This window comes from Somniosus microcephalus, unplaced genomic scaffold, assembly GCF_052327205.1.
Source record: "Somniosus microcephalus isolate GS21.2 unplaced genomic scaffold, FLI_Smic_1.0 unresolved_chr3, whole genome shotgun sequence".
In the NCBI taxonomy this organism is placed as follows: domain Eukaryota; kingdom Metazoa; phylum Chordata; class Chondrichthyes; order Squaliformes; family Somniosidae; genus Somniosus; species Somniosus microcephalus.
The window spans coordinates 68,625,673-68,650,732 of NW_028225181.1; the positions used below are offsets into that span (position 1 = coordinate 68,625,673).

The 25,060-nt window shown below is 47.1% G+C and overlaps 2 protein-coding genes across 4 annotated transcripts; both read right to left on the reverse strand.

The window, feature by feature from the left end:
- Window positions 1-1,667: 1,667 nt before the first annotated feature.
- On the reverse strand, window positions 1,668-19,460 carry LOC147091883 (uncharacterized). 3 transcript variants are annotated; one of them, XM_085976910.1, is made up of 3 exons: window positions 19,094-19,460; window positions 14,233-14,414; window positions 1,668-2,390 (listed from the first exon to the last, which is right to left on the reverse strand). In XM_085976910.1, exon 3 carries the CDS (start codon window positions 2,282-2,284, stop codon window positions 1,835-1,837), a length of 450 nt encoding a protein of 149 aa, XP_085833036.1. In that variant the 5' UTR covers window positions 2,285-2,390; window positions 14,233-14,414; window positions 19,094-19,460; the 3' UTR covers window positions 1,668-1,834. The 3 variants fall into 3 exon arrangements, with proteins under 3 accessions (XP_085833036.1, XP_085833034.1, XP_085833035.1); XM_085976908.1 differs by having other exon boundaries at window positions 14,172-14,414; window positions 19,094-19,459; XM_085976909.1 differs by lacking the exon at window positions 14,233-14,414 and having other exon boundaries at window positions 19,094-19,458.
- A 5,288-nt stretch (window positions 19,461-24,748) lies between these two features.
- On the reverse strand, window positions 24,749-25,060 carry LOC147091884 (histone H4-like). Its single transcript, XM_085976577.1, has one exon. It carries the CDS (start codon window positions 25,058-25,060, stop codon window positions 24,749-24,751), a length of 312 nt encoding a protein of 103 aa, XP_085832703.1.

Sequence of the window (25,060 nt, forward strand, 5' to 3'; positions counted from 1 at the left end):
CTCATTTATTGGTGTGTCCCACCCGAGCGGCTGTTAATGGCTTTAATAAAAAATAAAAAAAAAAAACCTTGCTGCCAGTTTAAGGTGGAAAGAGGTGAAAAACGCCACTAGCGATGCCTCAAAACTCACAGACAGAGAAATCCACTTCATCAGCGCTCCTGCCACAGGACTCGATATCCACCCCCTCCACCACTGGTGCACTGTGTCTGCAGTATGTACGGTCTACAAGATGACCACGGTCAGGCCATGTGGAGTCAAGGGCCAGGCAAAAGAATGAATGGAAAGATCGCAACAAACTTCCCTTAACTCCAACCCTCTGATTCCTGTTTTGTAGCCAGCTTTCCATCCATTCTGCTGCCTGGCCCTTCCCTCCACACGGCCTGACCTGGGTCATCTTGTAGATCTTACATACTGTTATGGATAGCAAGCTGGTCACAAAAGAGAAAACAGAGTAGGGGTTGGGAGCAGCTACTCAGACTGGCAAAAGGTGGGAAGTGGTGTTCCACAGGGATCGGTGCTGGGACCACTGTTGTTCATCATTTACAGAAACGATTTGGACTCGGGAATCAGAGGTACAATTTCAAAGTTTGTTGAGGACACCAAATTGGGAGGTAGAGTTAATCCTGAGGAAGACATCAATAAATTTCAGAATGGGCATGTAATTGGCAAATGAATGTCACTATAGATGAGACAGGTGGTGTGTTAATGAATGTCACTATAGATCAGTGTGAGGTGGTGTGTTTTGGTGGGAAGAATAAGGAGGCCACACACTACTTGGACAAGGGGGTGAAATTGGGTTGCTTTGTGCCTCCCGCGATATTCAGCGGGAGGTTAGCGGCGGATGTAGCCGGTAGCGCCCCGCGGCACTGCACAGCCGGCAATGACGTCATCACCGTGCGCAGCACCCCAGCTGCCACCTTGAGTTGCGAGCCCTGACCTATCGCCGGACGATATGTCCGACAGGGTCAGGGGTCGTTCGTGCACCCGCAGCAGCGCCACTTAAAGGGCAGGTGTCGGGTGGCAACGTTTTATTTTGGCCGACTGCCAGCACCTGCCCCCTTGCTTCTTCGGGGTGTCGGCCGCGATCGCTCAGCCCGGCGCTCCTCTTGATCCAACACCCCGCTCCCCGGTGGTCCAGCAGGGCCCTGGTGTGCGCAGTGCTAGGCTCCCCCCCGTTAATCAGGGAGGGAGGTCTGCTATGACGCGGTGCTATGTGCTGACGGGCATGGCGCTGTTACACGAAGCACGGTGAAATTCACTGGTAGCACCCCAAGAGGGAGGGAGCGCTTCCAGTAGCACCCCACCTCCTGCGTGGGGCGCTACCACTGAATTTAATGCACAGGGGCGCTAACTTTTTCAGGGGTACATTCCTAAAGGAGCCTTCTGTTCCATGCCTAGGAGCTCTGAACCATGGCAGAGAGCGGCTGGGACACGTTTCTCACGCCTCGAGATTAACCCGCACGGCAACTTGGCTGTCAGTGAAGAGAGACGAGAAAGACCAAAGTGCCGTTTGCCCCTCTCAGTGTGACCGTGAAGGACTGTGACCAGGCTGGAGTTCTGTTCCCACCATACGATCCTCCCCCAGATTGTCCTTTGAGCTCCAGCCAGGTGATGCTAAACACTCAGGTGCTAAACACTCAGGTGATAAAAAAGAAAATCGACAATAATGTGTTTAAACAAAGCTGGTTTATTTGACATCTATCCAGAATATTAAACTCCAGCCCAGTTATAGGGGTTATTAACATCAGCAGAAACAATCCCCACCTGTCAGAATGAACATGGTTCAGTCCTGGATGGGATTAACAGCAGCAACAGCAGAGTCCAACCCCTGCAGTCACTTGTGAAATCGCTGGTGTATCAGCCGGTTGGATGACTCAGTGAATCCCTTCCCACACACGGAGCAGGTGAACGGCCTCTCCCCAGTGTGAACTCGCTGGTGTCTCAGCAGGGTGGATGAATTAGTGAATCCCTTCCCACACACGGAGCAGGTGAACGGCCTCTCCCCAGTGTGAATTCGCTGGTGTATCAGCAGGTTGGATGAATTAGTGAATCCCTTCCCACACACGGAGCAGGTGAACGGCCTCTCCCCAGTGTGAATTCGCTGGTGTATCACCAGGTTGGATGAATTAGTGAATCCCTTCCCACACTCAGAGCAGGTGAATGGCCTCTCCCCGGTGTGAGTGCACTTGTGTCTCGATAGGCCAGAGGGTTGGCTGAAGCCTCGTCCACACACAGAACATGTGTACGGTTTCTCCCTGCTGTGAACGGTGCTTTTTGCTTCCATGTTCAGAGGCCGGTGATATTCAGATCCGATGAGCCGACTGACTGTCAGATCTTGAAGTGATGTTTGGTTTGAGCTTCCTGTCTCTAAGTCCTCCCCTTCCAGTGCACTGTAAAATTAATTTAAAACAGGGAGCGTGAGACAACCCACAAGAAAACAAAGGCAGGTTGTGAAATTGAGCTCAGTGAATCTGGTCATTTGTGGGGCCGGCACTAGAAAAAAGTGACCATGAAAGCTGCCGGATTGTCATAAAAACCCAACTGGTTCACTGATGTCCTTCAGGGAAGGGAATCCACCACCTGGTCTGGGCCTACACAAGACTCTGGCCTCTATGGGAGGACACAGAGAGAGAGAGAGAGAGAGAGAGAGAGGGGGGAGGGGGAGGGGGCGAAGGAAAGGAACTTTATACATCTGCAACTCGACCAGAACTTTGACACAACCTCCAAAAACTGCAACCTCCACCACCTAGAACAACAAGGGCAGCTGTTGTATGGGAGCACCATCACATCCAAGTTCCCCTCCAAGTCACACATCATCCTGACTCAGATATATTCATCGTTGCTGGGTCATAATCCTGGAACTCCTTACCGAACAACATTGTGGGAATACCTTCACCACACGGACTGCAGTAGTTCAAGAAGGCGACTCACCACCCCCTTCTCAACGGAAAACTGGGGATTGGCAATATTTGGTGCTCTTGCGAGCTACGCCCACATCCCAAGAATGAATTAAAACAAATCTGTAGATGTAAACTGGATTAAAAGCCTGTACAGAAATACTTGTTCCTAAAACAATACTCTTTTACATTGTACAGACAGTGTCTGTGCAACAACCTAATCTCCCCCAGAATCCACCTCCCTTGACAGTCCCACATTGGAAATTGTTGGGTCCTCCTGGGCTCAGAAGTACTGGGGGTTAAACCCAGCAGATTCTCCTCCATCTCCACTCCAGCTCAAACTGAAACATAGAAGATAGGAGTAGGCCAGTCAGCCCCTCAAGCCTGCTCCGCCATTCAATGCGATCATGGCTGATCATCCAAATTCAGTGCTCGGTCCCTGCTTTCTCCCCATACCCCTTGACCCCTTTAGCTTCAAGAAATATATCCAACTCCTTCTTGAATATATTTCATGTATTGGCCTCTACTGCCTTCTGTGGTAGAGAATTCCACAGGTTCACCACTCTCTGGGTGAAGAAATTCCTCCTCATTTCTGTCCTAAATGGGTTACCCCTTATCTTTAGACTGTGTCCCCTGGTTCTGGATTCCCCAGCCATCAGGAACATCCTTCCTGCATCTAGTCTGTCCAGTCCTGTCAGAATTTTATAAGTTTCAATGTGATCCCCTCTCATTCTGCTAAACTCCAGCGAGTACAAGCCCAATCGTCCCAATCTCTCCTCATACGTCATTCCTGCCATCCCAGGTATCAGCCTGGTTAATCTTTGCTGAACTCCTTCCACGGCAAGAACATCCTTTCTTAGATAAGGTGACCAAAACTGCACGCAATACTCAAGATGTGGTCTCACCAAGGCCTTGTACAACTGCAGCAAGACATCCTTGTTCCTGTACTCAAACCCTCTCGCTCCGAAGGCCAACATACCATTTGCCTTCTTAACTGCCTGCTGCACCTGCATGCTTACCTTCAGCAACTGGTGCACAAGGACACCCAGGTCTCGTTGCACTTCCCCTTCTCCCAATCTATTGCCATTCAGATAATAATCTGCCTTCTTGTTTTTGCCACAAAAGTGGATAACCTCACATTTATCCACGTTATATTGCATCTGCCATGCTTCTGCCCAATCACCCAACCTGTCCAAATCATCCTGTAGTTTCTCGGCATCCTCCTCACAGCACACATGCCCACCCAGCTTTGTGTCGTCTGCAAATTTGGAGATATTACATCTAGTTCCCTTGTCTAGATCATTAATATATATTGTGAATAGCTGGGTTCCAAGGACCGATCCCTGCGGTACCCCACTAGTCACTGCCTGCCACTCGGAAAAAGACCCGTTTATTCCAACTCTTTGCTTTCTGTCTGCCAACCAGTTCTCTATCCAAGCCAATACCTTGCCCCCAATCCCAGGTGCCTTAACTTTACACACTAATCTCTTATGCGGGACCTTATCGAAAGCCTTCTGAAAGTCCAAATACACAACATCCACTGGTTCTCCCTTATCTATTTTACTTGTTACATCCTCAACAATGAAGCAACAAAAAGACCTACACAGGCGGCCAGGGACCTACCTTCCGTCAGCCTGCAATAAAACTCTTCCCCACAGCTGCTGACTAATGGCGGCCGCAGCACCCACAATTCCCCGCGCCCCGGAAACCGCTCTATGCAACGCGCTGATTTCCCCGCTGAGTGCGCATGCTCCCTGGGGCTGCGGGCCATTCTGGGAGCCTGGCTCCTGTCCTTAGTCGGACTCAGTGGAACCAGCTGAAGAAACCGGGAAGCGGTGGCTATGATGGGAGAGGCGCTGCACCCTGGGTTTCCTGGTGCCGGGGCCCTGGCCGCACGTCTGCCAGGCCCAGCCGCTCTGATTCTGATTGAGTTTTTGATGAAGTAACAGAGCGAGGGTTGATGAGGGCAATGCGGTTGACGTGGTGTACATGGATTTCCAAAAGGCGTTCGACAAGTGCCACATAATAGGCTTGCCAGCAAAGTTGAAGCCCATGGAATAAAAGGGGCAGTGGCAGCATGGATACGAAATTGGCAAAGTGACAGAAAACAGAGAGTAGTGGCGAACGGTTGTTTTTCGGACTGGAGGAAGGTATACAGTGGTGTTCCCCAGGGGTCGGTACTAGGACCACTGCTTTCCTTGATATATATTAATGACTTAGACTTGGGTGTACAGGGCACAATTTCAAAATATGCAGATGACACAAAACTTGGAAGTAAAGTGAACAGTGAGGAGGATAGTGATAGACTTCAAGATGACAGACAGGCTGGTGGAATGGGCAGACATGCGGCAGATGAAATTTAACGCAGAAAAGTGCGAAGTCATACATTTTGGTAGGAAAAACCAAGTGAGGCAATATAAACTAAAGGGTACAATTCTAAAGTGTGTGCATGAACAGAGAGAGACCTGGGGGTATATGTGCACAAATCGTTGAAGGTGGCAGGGCAGGTTATAAAAGCAGTTAAAAAAGCATACGGGATCCTGGGCTTAATAAATAGAGGCATAGAGTCCAAAAGCAAGGAAGTTATGATGAACCTTTATAAAACACTGGTTCGGCCTCAACTGGAGTATTGTGTCCAATTCTGGGCACCGCACCTTAGGAAGGATGTGAAGGCCTTAGAGAAATTGCAGAAAAGATTTACAAGAACACGGCTTTCAAAAGGGAATTACATAGAAACATAGAAGATAGGAGCAGGAGTAGGCCATTCGGCCCCTCAAGCCTGCTCCGCCATTCAATGAGATCATGGCTGATCATTCAAATTAAGTACCCTGTCCCTGCCTTCTCACCATATCCCTTGATCCCTTTAGCCTTAGGAAATACAACTAACTCCTTCTTGAATATATTTAATGAATTGGCCTCCACTGCTTTCTGTGGTAGAGAATTCCACAGGTTCACCACTCTCTGGGTGAAGAAATTCCTCCTCATCTGGCCTAAATGGCTTACCCCTTATCCTTACACTGTGAGCCCTGGTTCTGGACTCCCCGGCCATCAGGAACATCCTTCCTGCATCTAGTCCTGTTGCAATTTTATAAGTTTCAATGAGATCCCCTCTTATTCTTTTAAACTCCAGCGAGTATAAGCCCAATCGACCCATCTCTCCTCATACGTAATTCCTGCCATCCCAGGTATCAGTCTGGTGAATCTTCGCTGTACTCCCTCCATGGCAAGAACATCCTTCCTCAGATAAGGCGACCAAAACTGCACACAATACTCAAGATGTGGTCTCACCAAGGCCCTGTACAACTGCAGCAAGACACCCTTGTTTCTGTACTCGAACCCTCTCGCTACGAAGGCCAACATACCATTTGCCTTCTTAACCGCCTGCTGCACCTGCATGCTTACCTTCAGCGACTGGTGCACAAGGACACCCAGGTCTCGTTGCACTTCCACTTCTCCCAATCTATTGCTATTCAGATAATAATATGCCTTCCCGTTTTTGCCACCAAAGTGGATAACCTCACATTTATCCACATTATACTGCATCTGCCATGCTTCTGCCCAATCACCCAACCTGTCCAAATCATACTGGAGTTTCTCGGCATCCTCCTCACACACGCCCACCCTGCTTTGTGTCATCTGCAAACTTGGAGATGTTACATCTAGTTCCCTCGTCTAGATCATTTATATATATTGTGAATAGCTGGGGTCCTAGGACCGATCCCTGCGGTACCCCACTCGTCACTGCCTGCCACTCCGAAAAAGACCTGTTTATTCCAACTCTTTGCTTCCTGTCTGCCAACCAGTTCTCTATCCAAGTCAGTACCTTACCCCCAAATCCCATGTGCCTTAACTTTACACGCTAATCTCTTATACGGTACCTCATCGAAAGCCTTCTGAAAGTCCAAATACACCACATCCACTGGTTCTCCCTTATCTATTCTACCAGTTACATCCTCAAAAAATTCCAGTAGATTAGTCAAGCATGATTTACCTTTTGTAAATCCATGTTGACTTTGTCCGATCCTGTCACTGTTTTCCAAGTGCTCTGCTATTACATCTTTTGCAATGCACTCTAGCATTTTCCCCACTACCGATGTCAGGCTTACCGGTCTGTAAGTCCCCATTTCCTCTCTACCACCTTTTTTGAATAGTGGGCTAACATTAGCTACCCTCCAATCCATGGGTACGGTTCCAGAGTCTATCAAATGTTGGAAGATGACCAGCAATGCATCTACTATTTCTAGGGCCACTTCCTTAAGTACCCTAGGATGTAGATTATCAGGCCCTGGGCATTTATCGGCCTTCAATCCCGTCAATTTCCCCTAACACCATTTCCCTACAAATACTGATTTCTTTCAGTTCCTCCACCTCATTAGACCCTATGTTCCCCGACATCTCTGGGAGGTTATTTGTGTCCTCCTTTGTGAAGACAGAACCAAAGTATGTATTTAATTGGGCTGCCTTTTCTTTGTTCCCCATTATAAATTCCCCTGATTCTGACTGCAAGGGACCTACGCTTGACTTCACCAATCCTTTTCTCTACACATATCTAGTTAGTTTTTATGTTCCCTGAAAGCTTACTCTCATACTCTATTTTCCCCCCTCTTAATTAATCCCTTTGTCATCCTTTGCTGAAGCCTAAACTGCTCCCAATCCTCAGGTTTATTACTTTTACTGGCCAATTTATATGTCCTCTCGTTGGATCTTATACTATCCCTAATTTCCCTTGTTAGCCACAGTTGAGTCACCTTTTTTGTTTTATTTTTATGCCGAACAGGGATGAACAAATTCTGTAGTTCATCCATGCCATCTTTGAATGTTTGCCATTGCCTAGCCACCGTCAACCCTTGGAGTAACATTCCCCAATCAATCCTACCCAACTCGCGCCTCATACCATCATAGTTTCCTTTATTTAAATTCAGGACCCTAGTCTGAGTCAACTACCTCACTCTCCATCTTAAAGAAGAATTCGATCATATTATGATCGCTCTGACCCAAGGGGCCTCGTACAACAAGATTGCTAATTAATCCTTTCTCATTACGTAATACCCAGTCTAAGATGGCCTGATCTCTTGTTGGTTCCTCGACATATTGGTCCAGGAAACCATCCCGTATACACTCCAGGAATTGCTCCTCCATAGTATGGTTACTAATTTGGTTAGCCCAATCTATATGTAGATTAAAGTCACCCATGATAACTGCTGTGCCATTATTGCACGCGTCTCTAATTTCCCATTTAATGCCATCCCCAACCTCCGCATTACTGTTTGAAGGTCTGTATAACACTCCCACTAACGTTTTCTGCCCCTTGGTATTTCTCAGCTCTGCCCATACAGATTCCACATCATCAGAGCGAATATCCTTTCTTTCAATTGTGTTAATCTCTTTAAAAAGCAATGCTACCCCACCTCCTTTTCCTTTTTGCCCATCTTTCCTGAATATTGAATACCCCTGGACGTTGAGTTCCCAGCCTTGGCCACCCTGGAGCCATGGTTCCATAATCCCAATCATCTCATATACGTTTACCTCTATTTGCGCAGCTAATTCATCCACCTTATTACGAATGTGCAATGAGAAGGGACTTATCAGCAATCTTCTTGTACGAGGCCCCTTGGGTCAGAGCGATCATAATATGATCGAGCTCTCAGTCGAGATGGAGAGTGAGGAAATTGAATCAGAGACTAAGGTCCAGAACTTAAATAAAGGGAATTACGAGGGTATGAGACGGGAATTGGGTAAGATTGATTGGGTGGTGTTTCTGGGGGGATTGACAGTGGAGAGACAATGGCAAGCATTCAAAGATAGAATGGAAGAATTCCAGAACATGTTTATACCGGTTTGGCATAAAAATAAACCTAAAAAGGTGACTCAACCGTGGATAACGAGGGAAATTAGGGACGGCATAAAATAAAAAAAAAGGGCATATCAACTGGCAAAAAAAAGCACCAGACCGGAAGATTGGGGGCAGTACAAGATACAGCAAAAGAGGACAAAGGGATTAATCAGGAAGGGGAAAATAGAATACGAAAGTAAACTTGCAGCAAACATAAAGACAGACTGCAAAAGCTTTTATCGGTATATCAGGAGGAAAAGACTGGTAAAATCCCAAGTCGGTCCCTTGCAGTCCGATTCGGGAGAATATATAATGGAGAATAAGGAAATGGCAGACCAATTAAACTCATACTTTGGTTCTGTATTCACAAAGGAGGACACAAATAACCTCCCAGGAATATCGGCAAACATAGGGACTAATGAGAGGGAGGAGCTGACAGAAATTAGTATCTCTAGGGATATGGTGTTGGGTAAGTTGAGGGGACTGAAGGCCGACAAATCCCCGGGGCCTGATAAACTACATCCTAGGGTACTTAAGGAGGTGGCCCTGGAGATAGCAGATGCTCTAAGGATCATCTTCCGGAACTCCATTGACTCGGGAACAGTGCCCGTGGATTGGAGGGTAGCTAATGTTACCCCAATATTTAAAAAGGGGGGTAGAGAGAAAGCAGGGAATTATAGACCAGTAAGCCTTACATCGGTTGTGGGCAAAATGCTAGAGTCCATTATTAAGGATAAAATAGCGGAGCACTTGACAAATGGGGAAAGGATCGGACAGAGTCAACATGGATTTACAAAGGGTAAATCGTGTTTGACTAATCTGCTGGAATTTTTTGAGGAAGTAACTGGTAAAATAGATGGGGGAGAGCCAGTGGATGTGGTGTACCTTGACTTCCAGAAAGCCTTCGATAAGGTTCCACACAAAAGATTATCATGCAAAATTAGGGCTCATGGGATTGGGGGCAAGGTATTGGCGTGGATGGAGAGCTGGCTGGCGGATAGAAAACAGAGAGTTGGAATAAACGGCTCGTTTTCGGAGTGGCAGGCAGTGACCAGCGGGGTGCCGCAGGGATCTGTCCTGGGACCCCAGCTGTTCACAATATATATAAATGATCTGGATCAGGAAATTGGATGCAATATTTCCAAGTTCGCTGACGACACTAAACTAGGAGGAGGGGTGGGCTCTGATGAGGATGTCAGGAGGCTACAGTGCGATTTGGACAGGTTGGGGGAATGGGCAGATACGTGGCAGATGCACTATAATGTGGATAAATGCGAGGTTATCCACTTTGGGGGTAAAAACAGGAGGGTAGATTATTATCTAAATGGCAATAGATTGGGAGATGGGGAAGTGCAGAGGGACCTGGGTGTTCTTGTGCACCAGTCACTGAAGGAGAGCATGCAGGTGCAACAGGCGATCAAGAAGGCAAATGGTATGTTGGCCTTCATATCAAGGGGGTTCGAGTATAGGAATAGGGATACCTTACTACAGCTGTACAAGGTGCTGGTGAGACCGCATCTGGAGTATTGTGTACAGTTTTGGTCGCCCCATCTGCGGAAGGATGTTCTTGCCATGGAAAGAGTGCAACGGCGATTCACCAGGCTGATACCTGGAATGGCGGGAATGACCTACGAAGAGAGATTAAATAGTTTGGGCTTGTACTCACTGGAGTTTAGAAGATTGAGAGGGGATCTCATCGAAACATATAAAATTATGGCAGGCCTGGACAGGCTGAATTCAGAGAGAATGTTTCCAATGGCCGGGGAGCACAGAACCAGGGGCCACAGTCTAAAAATAGCGGGCAAATCATTTAAAACAGAGATGAGGAAGAATTTCTTCACTCAAAGAGTGGTGAGCCTGTGGAATTCCCTGCCACAGAGGGCTGTGAAGGCTAATTCAATAAATATTTTCAAGAGAGAATTGGATATATTTCTGAAGGCTAAGGGGATTAAGGGTTACGGAGAAAAGGCGGGGACGGGGTACTGAACTGGTAAGATCAGCTAAGATCTCAGACGAAGATCAGCCATGATCTCATTGAATGGCGGAGCAGGCTCGAAGGGCCGAATGGCCTACTCCTGTTCCTATCTCTATGTTTCTATGTTTCTATGAATGCTCTTCGCATTAAGACACATGGCCTTCAGGCTTGTTTTTTTAACACTCTTACACCTTTTAGAATTATTATTTACTGTGGCTGTTTGATTTAAACCCATGATTTCTCTGACCGCCACCTTTGTTTTTCTCCTTCCTGTCTTTTGCTTCTATCCTGGTTTCCCTTTCCTCGGTCTCCCTGCTCAGGTTCCCAACCCCCTGCCATTTTAGTTTAAACCCTCCCCCAGAGCACTAGCAAACACTCCCCCAGGACATCGGTCCCGGTCCTGCCCAGGTGCAAACCGTCCGGTTCGTACTGGTCCCACCTCCCTCTGAACCGGCTCCAATGTCCCAGGAATTTGAATCCCTCCCCCTTGCACCATTCCTCTAGCCACGTATTCATCTGAAATATCCTTCTATTTCTACACTGACTAGCATGTGGCACTGGTAGCAATCCTGAGATTACTACCTTGGAGGTCCTATTTTTTAAATTTACCTCCTAACTCCCGATATTCAGCTTTTAGGACCTCATCCCGTTTTCTTACCTATATCGTTGGTACCTATATGCACCACAACAATTGACTGTTCACCCTCCCCTTCCAAAATGTTCTGCAGCCGCTCTGAGACATCCTTGACCCTTGCACCAGGAGGCAACATACCATCCTGTAGTCACGTTTGCGGCCGCAGAAACGCCTATCTATTCCCCTTACAATAGAATCCCCTATTACTATAGCTCTCCCATTCTTTTTCCTCCCGTCCTGTGCAGCAGAACCACCCACGGTGCCAGGAAGGTGGCTGCGGCTGCCTTCCCCTGATAAGCCATCCTCCCCAACAATATCCAAAGCGGCATATCTGTGAGAGGGGGATGGTCACAGGGGACCCCTGCACTACCTGCCTGCGCCTACTACTCTGCCTGGTGGTCACCCATTCTCTTCCTGCCTGTGCAGCCTTTACCTGCGGTGTGACTAACTCCCTAAACGTGTTATCCACGACATCCTCAGCATCGCGAATGCTCCAGTATATATCCACTCGCAGCTCCAGCGCCGCAATGCGGTCTGTCAGTAGCTGCAGCTGGATACACTTCCCGCACACCTGGTCGTCAGGGACACAGGAAGTGTCCCCGATTTCCCACATAGTGCAGGAGTAGCATACCACGGCACAGAGCTCTCCTGCCATGCCTTACCCTTTAATTCATTCAAATTAAATTAAAAGTGATGCAGGTATGGGGACCCAGGAGGTGGGGGAGCCTCAGCCTTTGCAATTGTCCAACAGGTTTGAGGTTCTTGCGACCTGTATGGATGAAAGCGGTGGCTGCAGGGTGCATGAGCAAACTGACCGTGGCACCGAGGTACAGGAAGCGATTCAAGCGGGGGGAGTTAATAGGAATATAGTGGTAATAAGGGCTAGCATAGTCAGGACGATAGATACAGTTCTCTGTGGCCAAGAGCGAGAGTCCTGATGGCTGTGTTGCCTGCCTGGTGCCAGGGTTCAGGATATCTGCTCTGGGCTGGAGAGGAACTTGCAGTGGGAGGAGGAGGAGCCAATGGTCGTGGTCCATGTAGGTACCAACGACACAGTTAGAACTAGGAAAGCGGTTCTGCTGAGAGACTGAGCAGCTAGGGGCTAAATTAAAAAGCAGAACCTCAAGGGTAATAATGTCTGCATTATTACCCAAGCCACGAGCAAATTGGCATAGGGTAAATCAAATTAGAGAGATGAATGCGTGGATCAAAGACTGGTGTGGGAGAAATGGGTTTCGATTCCTGGGGCACTGGCACACACACTGGGGAAAGTGGGATCTGTATCGTTGGGACGGTCTTCACTTGAACCGTGCTGGGACCAGTGTTCTGGCGAGTCATATAACTAGGGCGGTAGAGAGGGTTTTAAACTAAATAGTGGGGGCAAGGGATCAAATTTGGGAAGATGTGGTAAATCAAAGAGTAGAGACAAGGCAATAGAGAAAGGTATTAATATGGGAAATGATAAACAGACCGTGACAGGAAGGGATAGAGAGGACAAATCTAAGAGTAAATCAACAGTTAAGGCTAGAGGTTACAAAAATAAAAGGACAAAACTAAAGGCTCTGCATCTGAATGCACGTAGCATTCAAAACAAAACAGATGAACTGATGGCACAAATAGGAATAAATAAGTATGATCCGATAGCCATTACAGAAACATGGCTGCAGGATGACATAGATTGGGACCTGAATATTGAAAAGTACGTGACATTTAGGAAGGACAGAAAGCTAGGATAACGTGGAGGGGTGGCTCTGTTAATTAATGATGGTATTAGCACAATAGAGGGATGACCTAAGTTCAGGAAACCAGGATGTAGAAGCGGTTTGGGTAGAGATAAGAAATGATAAAGGCAAGAAGTCACTTGTGAGAGTGGTGTACAGGCCCCCTAACAGTAACCACACGGTAGGATGGAGTATAAAGGAAGAAATAATGGGAGCTTGTCAGAAAGGTATGGCAATAATCATGGGGGATTTAATCTACATAGAGACCGGAAAAATCAGATGGGCAAAGGTAGCCTAAATGAGGAGTTCATAGAATGTTTTCAGGATAGTTTCTTACAACAGCACGTTCTGGAGCCAACCAGAGAGCAGACTATACTAGACCTGGTATTGTGCAATGAGATAGGATTAAAGACCTCATACTGAAGGAGCCCCTAGGTAGCAGCAATCATAATATGATTGAATTTTACCTTCAGTTTGAGGGAGAGAAGAGTGGGTCCAAGACTAGTATTTTAAAATTAAATAAGGGCAATTACAAGGACATGAAAGCAGAGCTAGTTAAAGTGAACTGGCAAATTAGGTTAAGGGCTAGGTCAATAGAGATGCAGTGGCAGACATTTAAGGGGATATTTCAGAATACACAGAATATACACATTCCAACGAGAAAGAAAAATTCCAAGGGGAGGACCCACCATCCATGGTTAACTAAAAAAATTAATAGCATCCAATTTAAAGAAAAAGCATATAATTGTGCAAAGATGGCTGGCAGGTCAGAAGATAGGACAGAATATAAAAAACAAAGTGTGACTAAAAGATTAATAAGGAGAAAAATTAGAGTACGAGAGAAAGCTAGCTAGAAATATAAAAACAGATAGCAAGAGCTTCTATTGATATTTAATAAAGAAAAGATTTAACAAAGTGAGTGTTGGTCCGATAAAAAAGTGTCAGGGAATTTTAAATGGAAAATAAGGAGATGGCAGTTGAATTGTACAGGTATTTTGTATCGGTCTTCACCATAGAGGATACAAGTAACATCCCAGAAATAGCTGTAAATCAGGAAATGGAAGGGAGGGAGGAACCAGTGTGTGTCTGAGTCAATGGGACTCTCTCTGACCTTTCTCCCCAGTCCATCTCCAGGACCAGTGTGTATCTGAGTCAATGGGACTCTCTCTGACCTTTTCCCCCAGTCGATCTCTGGAAGCTCTTTGAATCGGAAGAGTTCTCTCCAGTTGGTGCTCTCACAATCCTGTGTTGGTTCACCTGCTGTCGTTCCTCAGTCTGCAATCCCTGTTTACTCTCAGCTGTGGACCTTTCTCAATCACTCAGTCTCTCACCGGGAGATCTAATTATGGCAGGACTGAAAATAACAACATGAATAGTGTGAAGTAATGTAATGTAGACTTTTCTTCAGCTTAATAAAAATAAAAGTTTGGGTCCGAGTGCTTCTGCCTGATGTTGTCCCTTGTCTCAGATCCCCGCCACACCTGCCTGGGCTTCCAGCAAATCACCAAAGTTCTGGATAGAAATGTACAATTTCCCTGTGCTTTAGGCAAACCGAAGCTGGGGCCATCTTTCCCAGGTAACACAGTCTGATCTCACTGGACCCATCCTCCCCGGGTTACACACCGTCTGATCTCACTGGGCCCATCCTCCCCGGGTTACACACTGTCTGATCTCACTGGGCCCATCCTCCCCAGGTTACACACTGTCTGATCTCACTGGGCCCATCCTCCCCGGGTTACACACTGTCTGATCTCACTGGGCCCATCCTCCCCAGGTTACACACTGTCTGATCTCACTGGGCCCATCCTCCCCGTGTAACACACTGTCTGATCTCACTGGGCCCATCTTTCCCAGGTAACACACAGTCTGATCACACTGGGCCCATCCTCCCCGGGTAACATAGTCTGATCTCACTGGACCCATCCTCCCCGGGTTACACACTGTCTGATCACACTGGGCCCATCCTCCCCGGGTAACACAATCATAGAAATTTACTACACAGAAGGCCGCCATTCGGCCCATCTTGTCCGAGCCGGCTGACAAAGATCTATCCACTCTAATCCCACTTTCCAGCAGTTGGTCCGTAGCCTGGTAGCTTACGGCACTTCAAGTGCATATCCAAGCAGTTTTTAAACAGGATGAGGTTCTCTGCCTCTACCGCCCTTTCAGGCAGTGAGTTCCAGACCTCCACCACCCTCTGGGTGTAAAAAACTCACCTCAAAACCCCTCTAACCCTTTGACCATCTGCTTTAAATCTATGCCCCCCTGATTATTGACCCTTCTGCTAAGGGAAATAGGTCTTTCCTATCCACTCTATCTCGGCCCCTAATAATTTGATACACCTCAATCGAGTCTCCCCTTGGCCTTCTCTGTTCCAAAGAAAACATCCCCAGCCTATCCAATCTTTCCACATAGCAAAAATTCCCCGGCCCAGGCAAAATCCCTGTAAATCTCCTCTGCACCCTCTGTAATGCAATCACAGCCTTCCTGTAATGTGTTGACCAGAACTGCACGCAGTATTCTAGCTGCGGCCTAGCTATACAGTTCACGCATTACCTCCCAGCTCTTATATTCTGCGCCTCGGCTAGTAAAGACCTTTCTACCCAGTCCATCCACTGGAGGGTGCAGAGCAGATGTAATTTTTTTCACCCAAAGGGTGGTGGGGGTCTGGAACACACTGTCATAAAGGATGGTAGAGGCAGAGACCCTCAGCACATTTAAAAAGTGCTTGGGTGTACACTTGAAGAGCCGTAACCTACAGGGCTGTGGAGCAAGAGTCTGCAGGACGGGTTCATGGAATCCATTCGGGACAGTTTCCTGGAACAAAATGTCATGGAACCAACAATGTTAGAACTTGTATTGTGTAATAAGACAGGGTTAATTAGCAATCTCATAGTAAAGCATCCTCTGGGGCAGAGTGATCATAATATGTTAGAACTTCACATTAATTTTGAGAGTGACTTGCCTAAGTCCGAAACTAGTGTCTTAAACTTAAATAAAGCCAATTACATTAGGTATGAGGGGCGAGTTGGCTGAGGTAGATTGGAAAAATAGATTAAAAAAGGTATGGCGGTAGATAAGCAGTGGCTAGCATTTAAAGAAATATTTCATAATTCTCAACTAAAATACATTCCATTGAGAAACAAACTCCACGGGAAGTGATCCAACCATGGCTAACTAAAGAAGGTAAGGATAGCATTAGATTGAAAGAAGCTTATAATGTTGCAAAGAATAATAGTAAGCCTGAGGATTGAGAGTTTCAGAAACCAGCAAAGATTGACCAAAAATTGATTAAAAAAAAGGGAAAAAATGCAATGACAGAAAACTAGCAAGAAATCTAAAAGCAGATTGTAAGATTTTCTACAAGTATGTAGGAAGGGAGTAGCAAAAGTAAACATTGGTCCCTTAGAGGCTGAGACAGGAGAAATTATTATGGGGAATAAGGAAATGGCAGAAACGTGAAACAAGTATTTTGTATCTGTCTTCACAGTAGAAGACACAAAAAGCAGACCAAAAATGGTGGGGAACCAAGGGTCTAATGAGGGTGAGGAACTGAACGTAATTCATATACAGGAAACTTTGTGCTATCCGGAGGTGAGCTATCCAGCAATCTGGAGCCACCGGCAAAAATCAGCCGCTGTTTTTTATTCTTTTTGTTTGTTTTTTTGTTGTTGCTTTGTTTGAACAGTCAAGCTGTGCAACGTCTGTAGCTATAGCAACAGCTTCATATACAGAGCTTGCAGGCCACACCCGAGTGTTTAGAAGCTGTTGCTAAGCAACAGTGTTTGCCGTCAAATACAGAGATAAGAATCTCCATATCTCTCAACATTAACTCTGGAGAGTACGGCAGTTTTGAGGCAACGGCAGCAGCTCGGTCCCGTGGGTGCCGGATAGCACAAAGTTTCCTGTAAGTAGAGAAAAAGTACTAGAGAATCTAATAGGACTGAAAACCGACAAATCCCCTGGACCCGACGGCCTACATCCTAGGGTTGTAAAAGAGGTGGCTGAAGAGACAGTGGATACATTGGTTTTGATCTTCCAAAATTCTAGATTCTGGAATGGTCCCAGCAGATTGGAAGGTCGCAAATGTAACACCGCTATTCAAGAAAGGAGGGAAGAGAGAAAACAGGGAACTACAGGCCAGTTAGCCCGACATCAGTCATTCGGAAAACACTGGAATCCATTGTTAAGGAAGTGGTATCAGGGCACTTAGAAAAATCATAACATGATTAGGCAGAGTCAACATGGTTTTATGAAAGGGAAATCATGTTTGGCAAATTTATTAGAGTTTTTTGATGATGTTACTAGCAGGGTAGATAAAGGGGAACCAGTGGATGTAGTATATTTGGATTTCCAAAAGGCATTCGATAAGGTGTCACATAAAAGGTTATTGCACAAGATTAGGGCTCATGGGGTTGGGGTAATATAGTAGCATGGATCAAGGATTGGTTAACAGACAGAAAAGAGAGTAGGGATAAATGGATCTTTTTCAGGTTGGCAGGCTGTAACTAGTGGGGTGCCGCAAAGATCAGTGTTGGGGCCTCAGCTATTTACAATCTATATTAATGACCCAGATGAAGGGACCGAGTGTAATGTATCCAAGTTTGCTGATGATACAAAGCTAGGTGGGACAGTAAGCTGTGAGGAGAACACAAAGACTCTGCACAGGGATATAGATAGACTAAGTGAGTGGGCAGTAAGGTGGCAGATGGAGTGTAATGTAGGGAAATGTGAGGTTATTCACTTTGGTAGGAAGAATAGAAAAACAGAATCTTTTTTAAACAGTGAGAAACTTTCAAATGTTGGTGTTCAGAGAGATTTGGGTGTCCTCGTGCAAGGAACACAGAAAGCTAGCGTTCAGGTACAGCAAGCAATAAGGAAGGCAAGTGGCATGTTGGCCTTTATTGCAAGGGGGTTGGAGTATAAGAGTAAGGAAGTCTTACTACAATTGTACAGGGCCTTGGCGAGACCACACCTGGAGTACTGTGCACAGTTTTGGTCTTCTTATCTAAGGAAGGATATACTTGCCTTGGAGGCGGTGCATCGAAGGTTCACTAGATTGATTCCTGGGATGAGGGGGCTGTCCTATGAGGAGAGATTGTGTAGAATCGGCCTATACTCTCTGGAGTTTAGAAGAATGAGAGGTGATCTCATTGAAACATGCAAGTTTCTGAAGGGTATTGACAGGGTAGATGCCGAGAGGTTGTTTCCCTGGGCTGGAGTGTCTAGAACTAGGGGGCATAGTCTCAGGGCATAGTCTCACAACGTGGACCACTTTCCATACCTCGGGAGCCTACTGTCAACAAGGACAGACGTCGATGACGAAGTCCAACACCGCCTTTAGTGTGCCAGTGCAGCCTTCGGTCGCCTGAGGAAGAGAGTGTTTGAAGACCAGGACCTCAAACCCCGCACTAAGCTCATGGTCTGCAGAGCAGCAGTGATACCCGCCCTGCTGTATGCCTCAGAGACATGGACCATGTACAGCAGGCACCTCAAAGCACTGGAGAGGTACCACCAACGCTGCCTCCGCAAGATCCTGCAAATCCATTGGCAGGATAGGCGCACCAATGTCGGTGTTCTCGCTCCGGCCAACATCCCCAGCATCAAAGCTTTGACCACGCTCGATCAGCTCCGATGGACGGGTCACATTGTCCGCATGCCCGATATGAGACTCCCAGAACAAGCGCTCTACTCGGAGCTCCGGCACGGCAAGAGAGCCCCAGGTGGGCAGAGGAAACGCTTCAAGGACACCCTCAAAGCCTCCTTGAAAAAGTGCAACATTCCCACCGACACCTGGGAATCCCTGGCACAAAACCACACAAAGTGGAGGAGAAGAATCCGGGAAGGTGCCGAACACCGAGTCTCTTTGCCGGGAGCAATCGGAAGACAAGCAGGCAGCGCACGTCAACCCAAGCGTCCACTTCGCCCCAAGAATCGCCCCCCGGGCACCCGCTTCGACCCCAGGTTCCCAAAGATTGCCTGAGAGAGGCCGGCGCTGTTGTAAATGTCGGAGATTCTCTGATCCACACTCACCGCACCATCCGCCGCTCCTCAGTCCCGCCGCCATTTTATCCTTCCTCAAACCGGAGCCTCATCCGGGGACTGCGAGCAGCACCGAGCATGCGCACTGCGGCCACACAGCGCGCGCTTAAAGTCCCTCACGGAGTCCGTCTCTTCTATTGGCTGCGATTCGTAGATTGACAGCTACGCTCACCAATCGCAGCCCGCAACGCCTGGGGGCCCCGCCCACTCTGGGTCACGTGGCTCCTGATCGGCCGTTCAACCGCCTCAGCGCGCGGGTGAGGTCATAGCCCCGCCCCCCGGCGAGCCCTTGTTGCCCAAGGTGCCGGCCGACTGCTGTCCCTTCTCCCCGGGCGGGCGGGCGGCGGCGGCTATCCTTCCCCCCGGGGAAGGGGGCCGACTTCTCTCTAACTCTGTTCTCCAACTGCTCCTCCCCGCTCCGGGCTGCGGCTTTTACAGCAGCCGCCGGCCCGGCCAGCCCAGCCCAGCCCAGCCTTCTGATTGGCTGAAAACCCGGCAAAGCTCAGCCTCTGATTGGCGCGTTTTTCAATCCGCTCCAACCTCGGACACCAACGAAAAATGTAAGAAGTCACACAACACCAGGTTATAGTCCAACAGCTTTATTTGAAATCACAAGCTTTCGGAGCGCTGCTGAAGAAGGAGCAGCGCTCCGAAAGCTTGTGATTTTAAATAAAGCTGTTGGACTATAACCTGGTGTTGTGTGACTTCTTACATTTGTCCACCCCAGTCCAACTCCGGCATCTCCACACCAACGAAAAAGGCGGCTTATAGAATAAGAGCTCGTCTGTGAATCAGACTCGTTATTGTTAAAGTGATGGCCCTCTGTGGGACTGAATATTAACCAGTTATTAAAATCATTGCATCTGTGGGACTGAATAATAATCATTATTGTTAAAATCATTGCATCTGTGGGATTGAATAATCATCATTATTGTTTAAATTATTGCACCTGTGGGATTGAATAATAATCATTATTGTTCAAATTATTGCATCTGTGGATTGAATAATAATCATTATTGTTTAAATTATTGCATCTGTGGATTGAATAATAATCATTATTGTTAAAATATTGCATCTGTGGGATTGAATAATGATCATTATTGTTTAAATTATTGCATCTGTGGGATTGAATAATAATCATTATTGTTTAAATTATTGCATCTGTGGGATTGAATAATAATCATTATTGTTCAAATAATTGCATCTGTGGGATTGAATAATAATTAAAATTATGGTATCTGGGACTGAATAATAATTAAAACTATGGCATTTGTGAGACTAAATAATAATCATTACTGCTAAAGATTGTCATCTGTGGGACTGAATAATCATTTTAATTAAAATTATAGCGTCTGTGGTACTGAATAATCATTAAAATGGCATCTGTGAGACTGAATAATTCATTATTAAATTGTGAATTATGGCAAATTGATCCTTTAAAATTACTGGTTCCTGAATTGACAGATTTAATTTCATTTTAGCTTTTCAGCGACCCGCTTGTAAATGAGATGCCGGTGTCGGGTCGGGGTGGACCTGCTTCAGCACCTTGTAGATGTAGATGCTGTAACTCTGTTTCCTGGTCTTCCTGCGCTTCTTGTCGCCTTTGGGCCGCTTTCTTCGGCCCCTGGACGCCGCTTCAGGCCTGGTGAATGGACGCGAGGGTTTGTGATGGAGAAAGTCTCCCGGACGCGCTATTTAATAGCTAGCCGTATGCAAATAAGGAATCAGAAAGTGAAGGATTCCTATTGGTGACCCAGCGCATAAGTATCTATTGTGAGTTAGGAACAAGGGCTGCCAACTGGCCAATCAGAAACGCTCATGGTGTTGCAGCTGGTTTCAGGCACGTGGGGGAGAGTCTCCACATGGCTGCGGCTTGAAAAATATATTACAACAGGAAAATACTGCGGAATCTGAAATAACAACAGAAAATGCTGGAAATACTTGATGAAGGGTCCCAGACCTGAAACGTTAACTCTGTTTCTCTCTCCACGGATGCTGCCTGGCCAGCTGAGTATTTCCAGCATTTTCTGCTGAAAAATATATTTTTGGTACCATAAGTTGCCCTGTTAAATTGCAGACTGCTTGCCCGACATTGATCCAGCTGAATGTTGGGACGACCGGTCCCCGCCACTAACTGCATCCCCACGTCACCGACTCCCTCCCTCTCCCTGGGCAGCTGGCTGAGCCAGACTGTTCGCAACTGTGGTGTCATATTTGAACCCCCACCCCCCTCAGATGAGCTTCCGACGACATATCCACGCCAGCACTAAGCCCGCCTATTTCCGCCACCGGTACATCACCCGACCCCGCCTCTGCCTGAGCTCATCTGCTGCTGAAACCCTCATCCATGCCTTTGTTACCTCCAGACTTGACTATTCCAACGCACTCCTGGCCGGCCTCCCACATTCCACCCTACGTAAACTTGAGGTCATCCAAAACTCTGCTGCCCGTGTCCGCACTTGCACCAAGTCCCATTCAACCATTACCCCTTGTGCCCGCTGACCGACAGAGGCTCCCAGTTAAGCAACGCTTCGATTTAAAAAATCTTATCCTTGTTTTCAAATTCCTCCATGGATTCGCACCCCCCCCCCCCACCTCCTCCCCCACACACACACAAAGCTAGGTGGGCGTGTGTGCTGTGAGGAGGATGCCGAGAAACTCCAGGGTGATTTGGACAGGTTGGGCGATTGGGCAGATGCATGGCAGATGCAGTATAATGTGGATAAATGTGAGGTTATCCACTTTGGTGGAAAAAACAGGAAGGCAGATTATTATCTGAACGGCAATAGATTGGGAAAAGGGGAAGTGCAATGAGACCTGGGTGTCCTTGTGCACCAGTCGTTGAAGGTAAGCATGCAGGTGCAGCAGAGGGTTAAGAAGGCAAATGGTATGTTGGCCTTCATAGCGAGAGGATTCGAATACAGGAGCAACAATGTCATGCTGCAGTTGTACAGGGCCTTGGTGAAACCACACCATGAGTATTGTGTGCAGTTTTGGTCACCTTATCTGAGGAAGGATGTTCTTCCCATGGAGGGAGTGCAGCGAAGATTCACCAGACTGATACCTGGGATGGCAGGAATGACATATGAGGAGAGATTGGGTCAATTGGGCTTATCCTCGCTGGAGTTTAGAAGAATGAGCGGAGATCTCATTGAAATGTATAAAATTCTAACAGGACTAGACAGACTAGATGCAGGAAGGCTGTTCCCGATGGCGGGGAGTCCAGAACCAGGGGTCGCCGCCTATGGATAAGGGGTAAGCCATTTAGGACCGAGATGAGGAGGAATTTCTTCACCCAGAGAGTGGTGAACCTGTGGAATTCTCTACCACAGAAGGCAGTAGAGGCCAATTCATTAAATATATTCAAGCGAGAGTTAGATATATTTCTTAAGACTAAAGGGATCAAGGGATATGGGGAGAAGGCAGGGACAGGGTACTGAGCTTGGATGATCTGCCATGATCTCATTGAATGGCGGAGCAGGCTCGAGGGGCCGAATGGCCTACTCCTGCTCCTATCTTCTATGTTTCTATGTTTTTTCTATGTTTCTACCGTTATTTAATGGAATTAAATCCTCTCTACCTCTCTCTCTCCGCCTTTAAAACGCTCCTTAAAACCTCCGTCTTTCTGTCCTAATATCTCCCTATGTGGCTCGGTGTCAATGTTTGTCTGATTACTCTCCTGTGAAACGTCTTAGGACGTTTTACTACATTAAAGGCACTATATGAATGCAAGTTGTTGTTGGAATACCTAGACTAGGCAGATGGATCATGGAGACCTGGGATTATCGTTAGCAGCATGACTCGATATTTCATCCATAAACCACGCCTGAAATCAAATATAAAGAGGCACATTCTTTGACAAAGATACACATAAAACATACAATAGTCACGCTGAAGCAAAGATTCTGCTGCTTGAACAGGTCTGGGAGGGTGGAGGGTGGGGGCTGTCCTATTGCACAGCGCTAGAAAGGTATCCATTATAGTGGTATGCTGCACAGTGCATAATTATGCTCTCAGAAGACACGTCACCATGCAGTAGTTGGGACAGGAAGGACAGTCAGGATCGACAGAGGCTGAGCTCACGGCTGGCTGCTCCACCAGACTGGCGGCAAGGAAGACAAGCCCAGCAACTTCTAATGGACAACCATTTCAATTAGACATTCAAAGGTCATTTCAGCACCAGCATTGCTGAACTCATGTTCCCAACGAAACTGATGCACCAAACCCATCCACACCATTATGCTCTACCCAACCCCGGCCATCAAACATATCAATCCCATTCATTTCCTGCTACAGAAATGTGCCCCAGTAAGAGTGAAAACGTGATTCCAATAAACAGTGCAGGATTCATTATGAATTAATGATCCTTATCCCACTGCTTCTCTGTGTCCAGCGCGTCTCCAACTACTTAACGTAAGCGACCTGACGGACGTGACTGAATGTTTACTTGGATACAGATGACTCTTTACCTCCTTCTGCTGGGCCATAAGATTGCCCTGTTAATGCCACATCTAAACTGCAGCGGCTGCCTGAGATTGCACTCTCTGGCTCAGTAGGATGGCAAGGATACAGCAGGACCCCGAGCAACAACTCCCTTCTCCAATATATCCAAGTTTGCTGATGATACAAAGCTGGGTGGGAATGTAAGTTGTGAGGAGGATGCAAAGAGGTGTCAAGGGGATATAGACAGGCTAAGTGAGTGGGCAAGAACATGGCAACTGGAATATAATGCGGAGAAATGTGAAGTTATCCACTTTGGTAGGAAAAATAGAAAAGCAGTGTATTTTTTAATTGGTGAGAGATTGGGAAATGCTGGTGTTCAGAGGGACCTGGGTGTCCTTGTACACGAATCACTCCAAGTTAACATGCAGGTACAATTAGAAAAGCAAATGGTATGTTGGCCTTTATTACAAGAGGATTTGAGTATAAGAGTAAAGACGCCTTACTGCAATTATATAGGGCCCTGGTGAGACCACACCTGGAATATTGTGTACAGTTTTGGTCTCCTTACCTAAGGAAGGATATACTTGCCATAGAGGGAGTGCAACAAAGGTTCACCAGACTGATTCCTGGGATGGGGAGATTGTCCTTTGAGGAGAGATTGAGTAGACTAGGCCTATATTCTCTAGAGTTTAGAAGATTGAGAGGTGATCTCATTGAAACATACACAAGTCTTACAGGGCTTGACAGGGTAGATGCAGGGAGGATGTTTCCCCTGGCTGGGGATTCTAGAACCAGGGGTTAGTCTCAAAATAAGGGGTCGGCCATTTAGGACGGAGGTGAGAAATGTCTTCTCTAGAGGGTTGTGAAACTTTGGAATTCTGTACCCCAGAGGGCTAAGGAGGCTCAGTCGTTGAGTATATTCAAGACAGAGAAATAGATTGTTTAATATTAAGGGCATCAGGAGATAGTTCAGGAAAGTGGAGATGAGGTGGCGGAGCAGGCTCGAAGGGCCAAATGGCCGACTCCTGTTCCTGTTTCTTATGTTCTTATCTGTGCCTACTCCTGCCACGCCCCTCATTGTCAAATCTCGCAGTGAGGTTTACCAGAATTTTTACATTTCAGAGTCCTCTTGTCGATTGAATGGGTGGCTATTAAAAGAGCCTTTTTTCTCTGGTTCAGATCCATAATTTTATTTTAATCTTTTCAACCGCCGAATCCATAGAGTGTCCGCCCCTGGTGTTTCAGCGCGTACACCACGTCCAGGGCAGTGACTGTCCTGCGCTTCGCGTGTTCCGTGTAGGTGACCGAGTCTCTGATGATGTTCTCCAGGGAGACCTTCAGCACACCCCGGGTCTCTTCGTAGATGAGACCGGAGATGCGCTTGACGCCGCCTCGCCGAGCCAGGCGGCGGATGGCGGGCTTGGTGATGCCCTGGATGTTGTCACGAAGGACTTTGCTGTGCCGCTTGACTCCGCCTTTCCCCAGCCCCTTACCCCCTTTCCCTCTGCCGGTCAT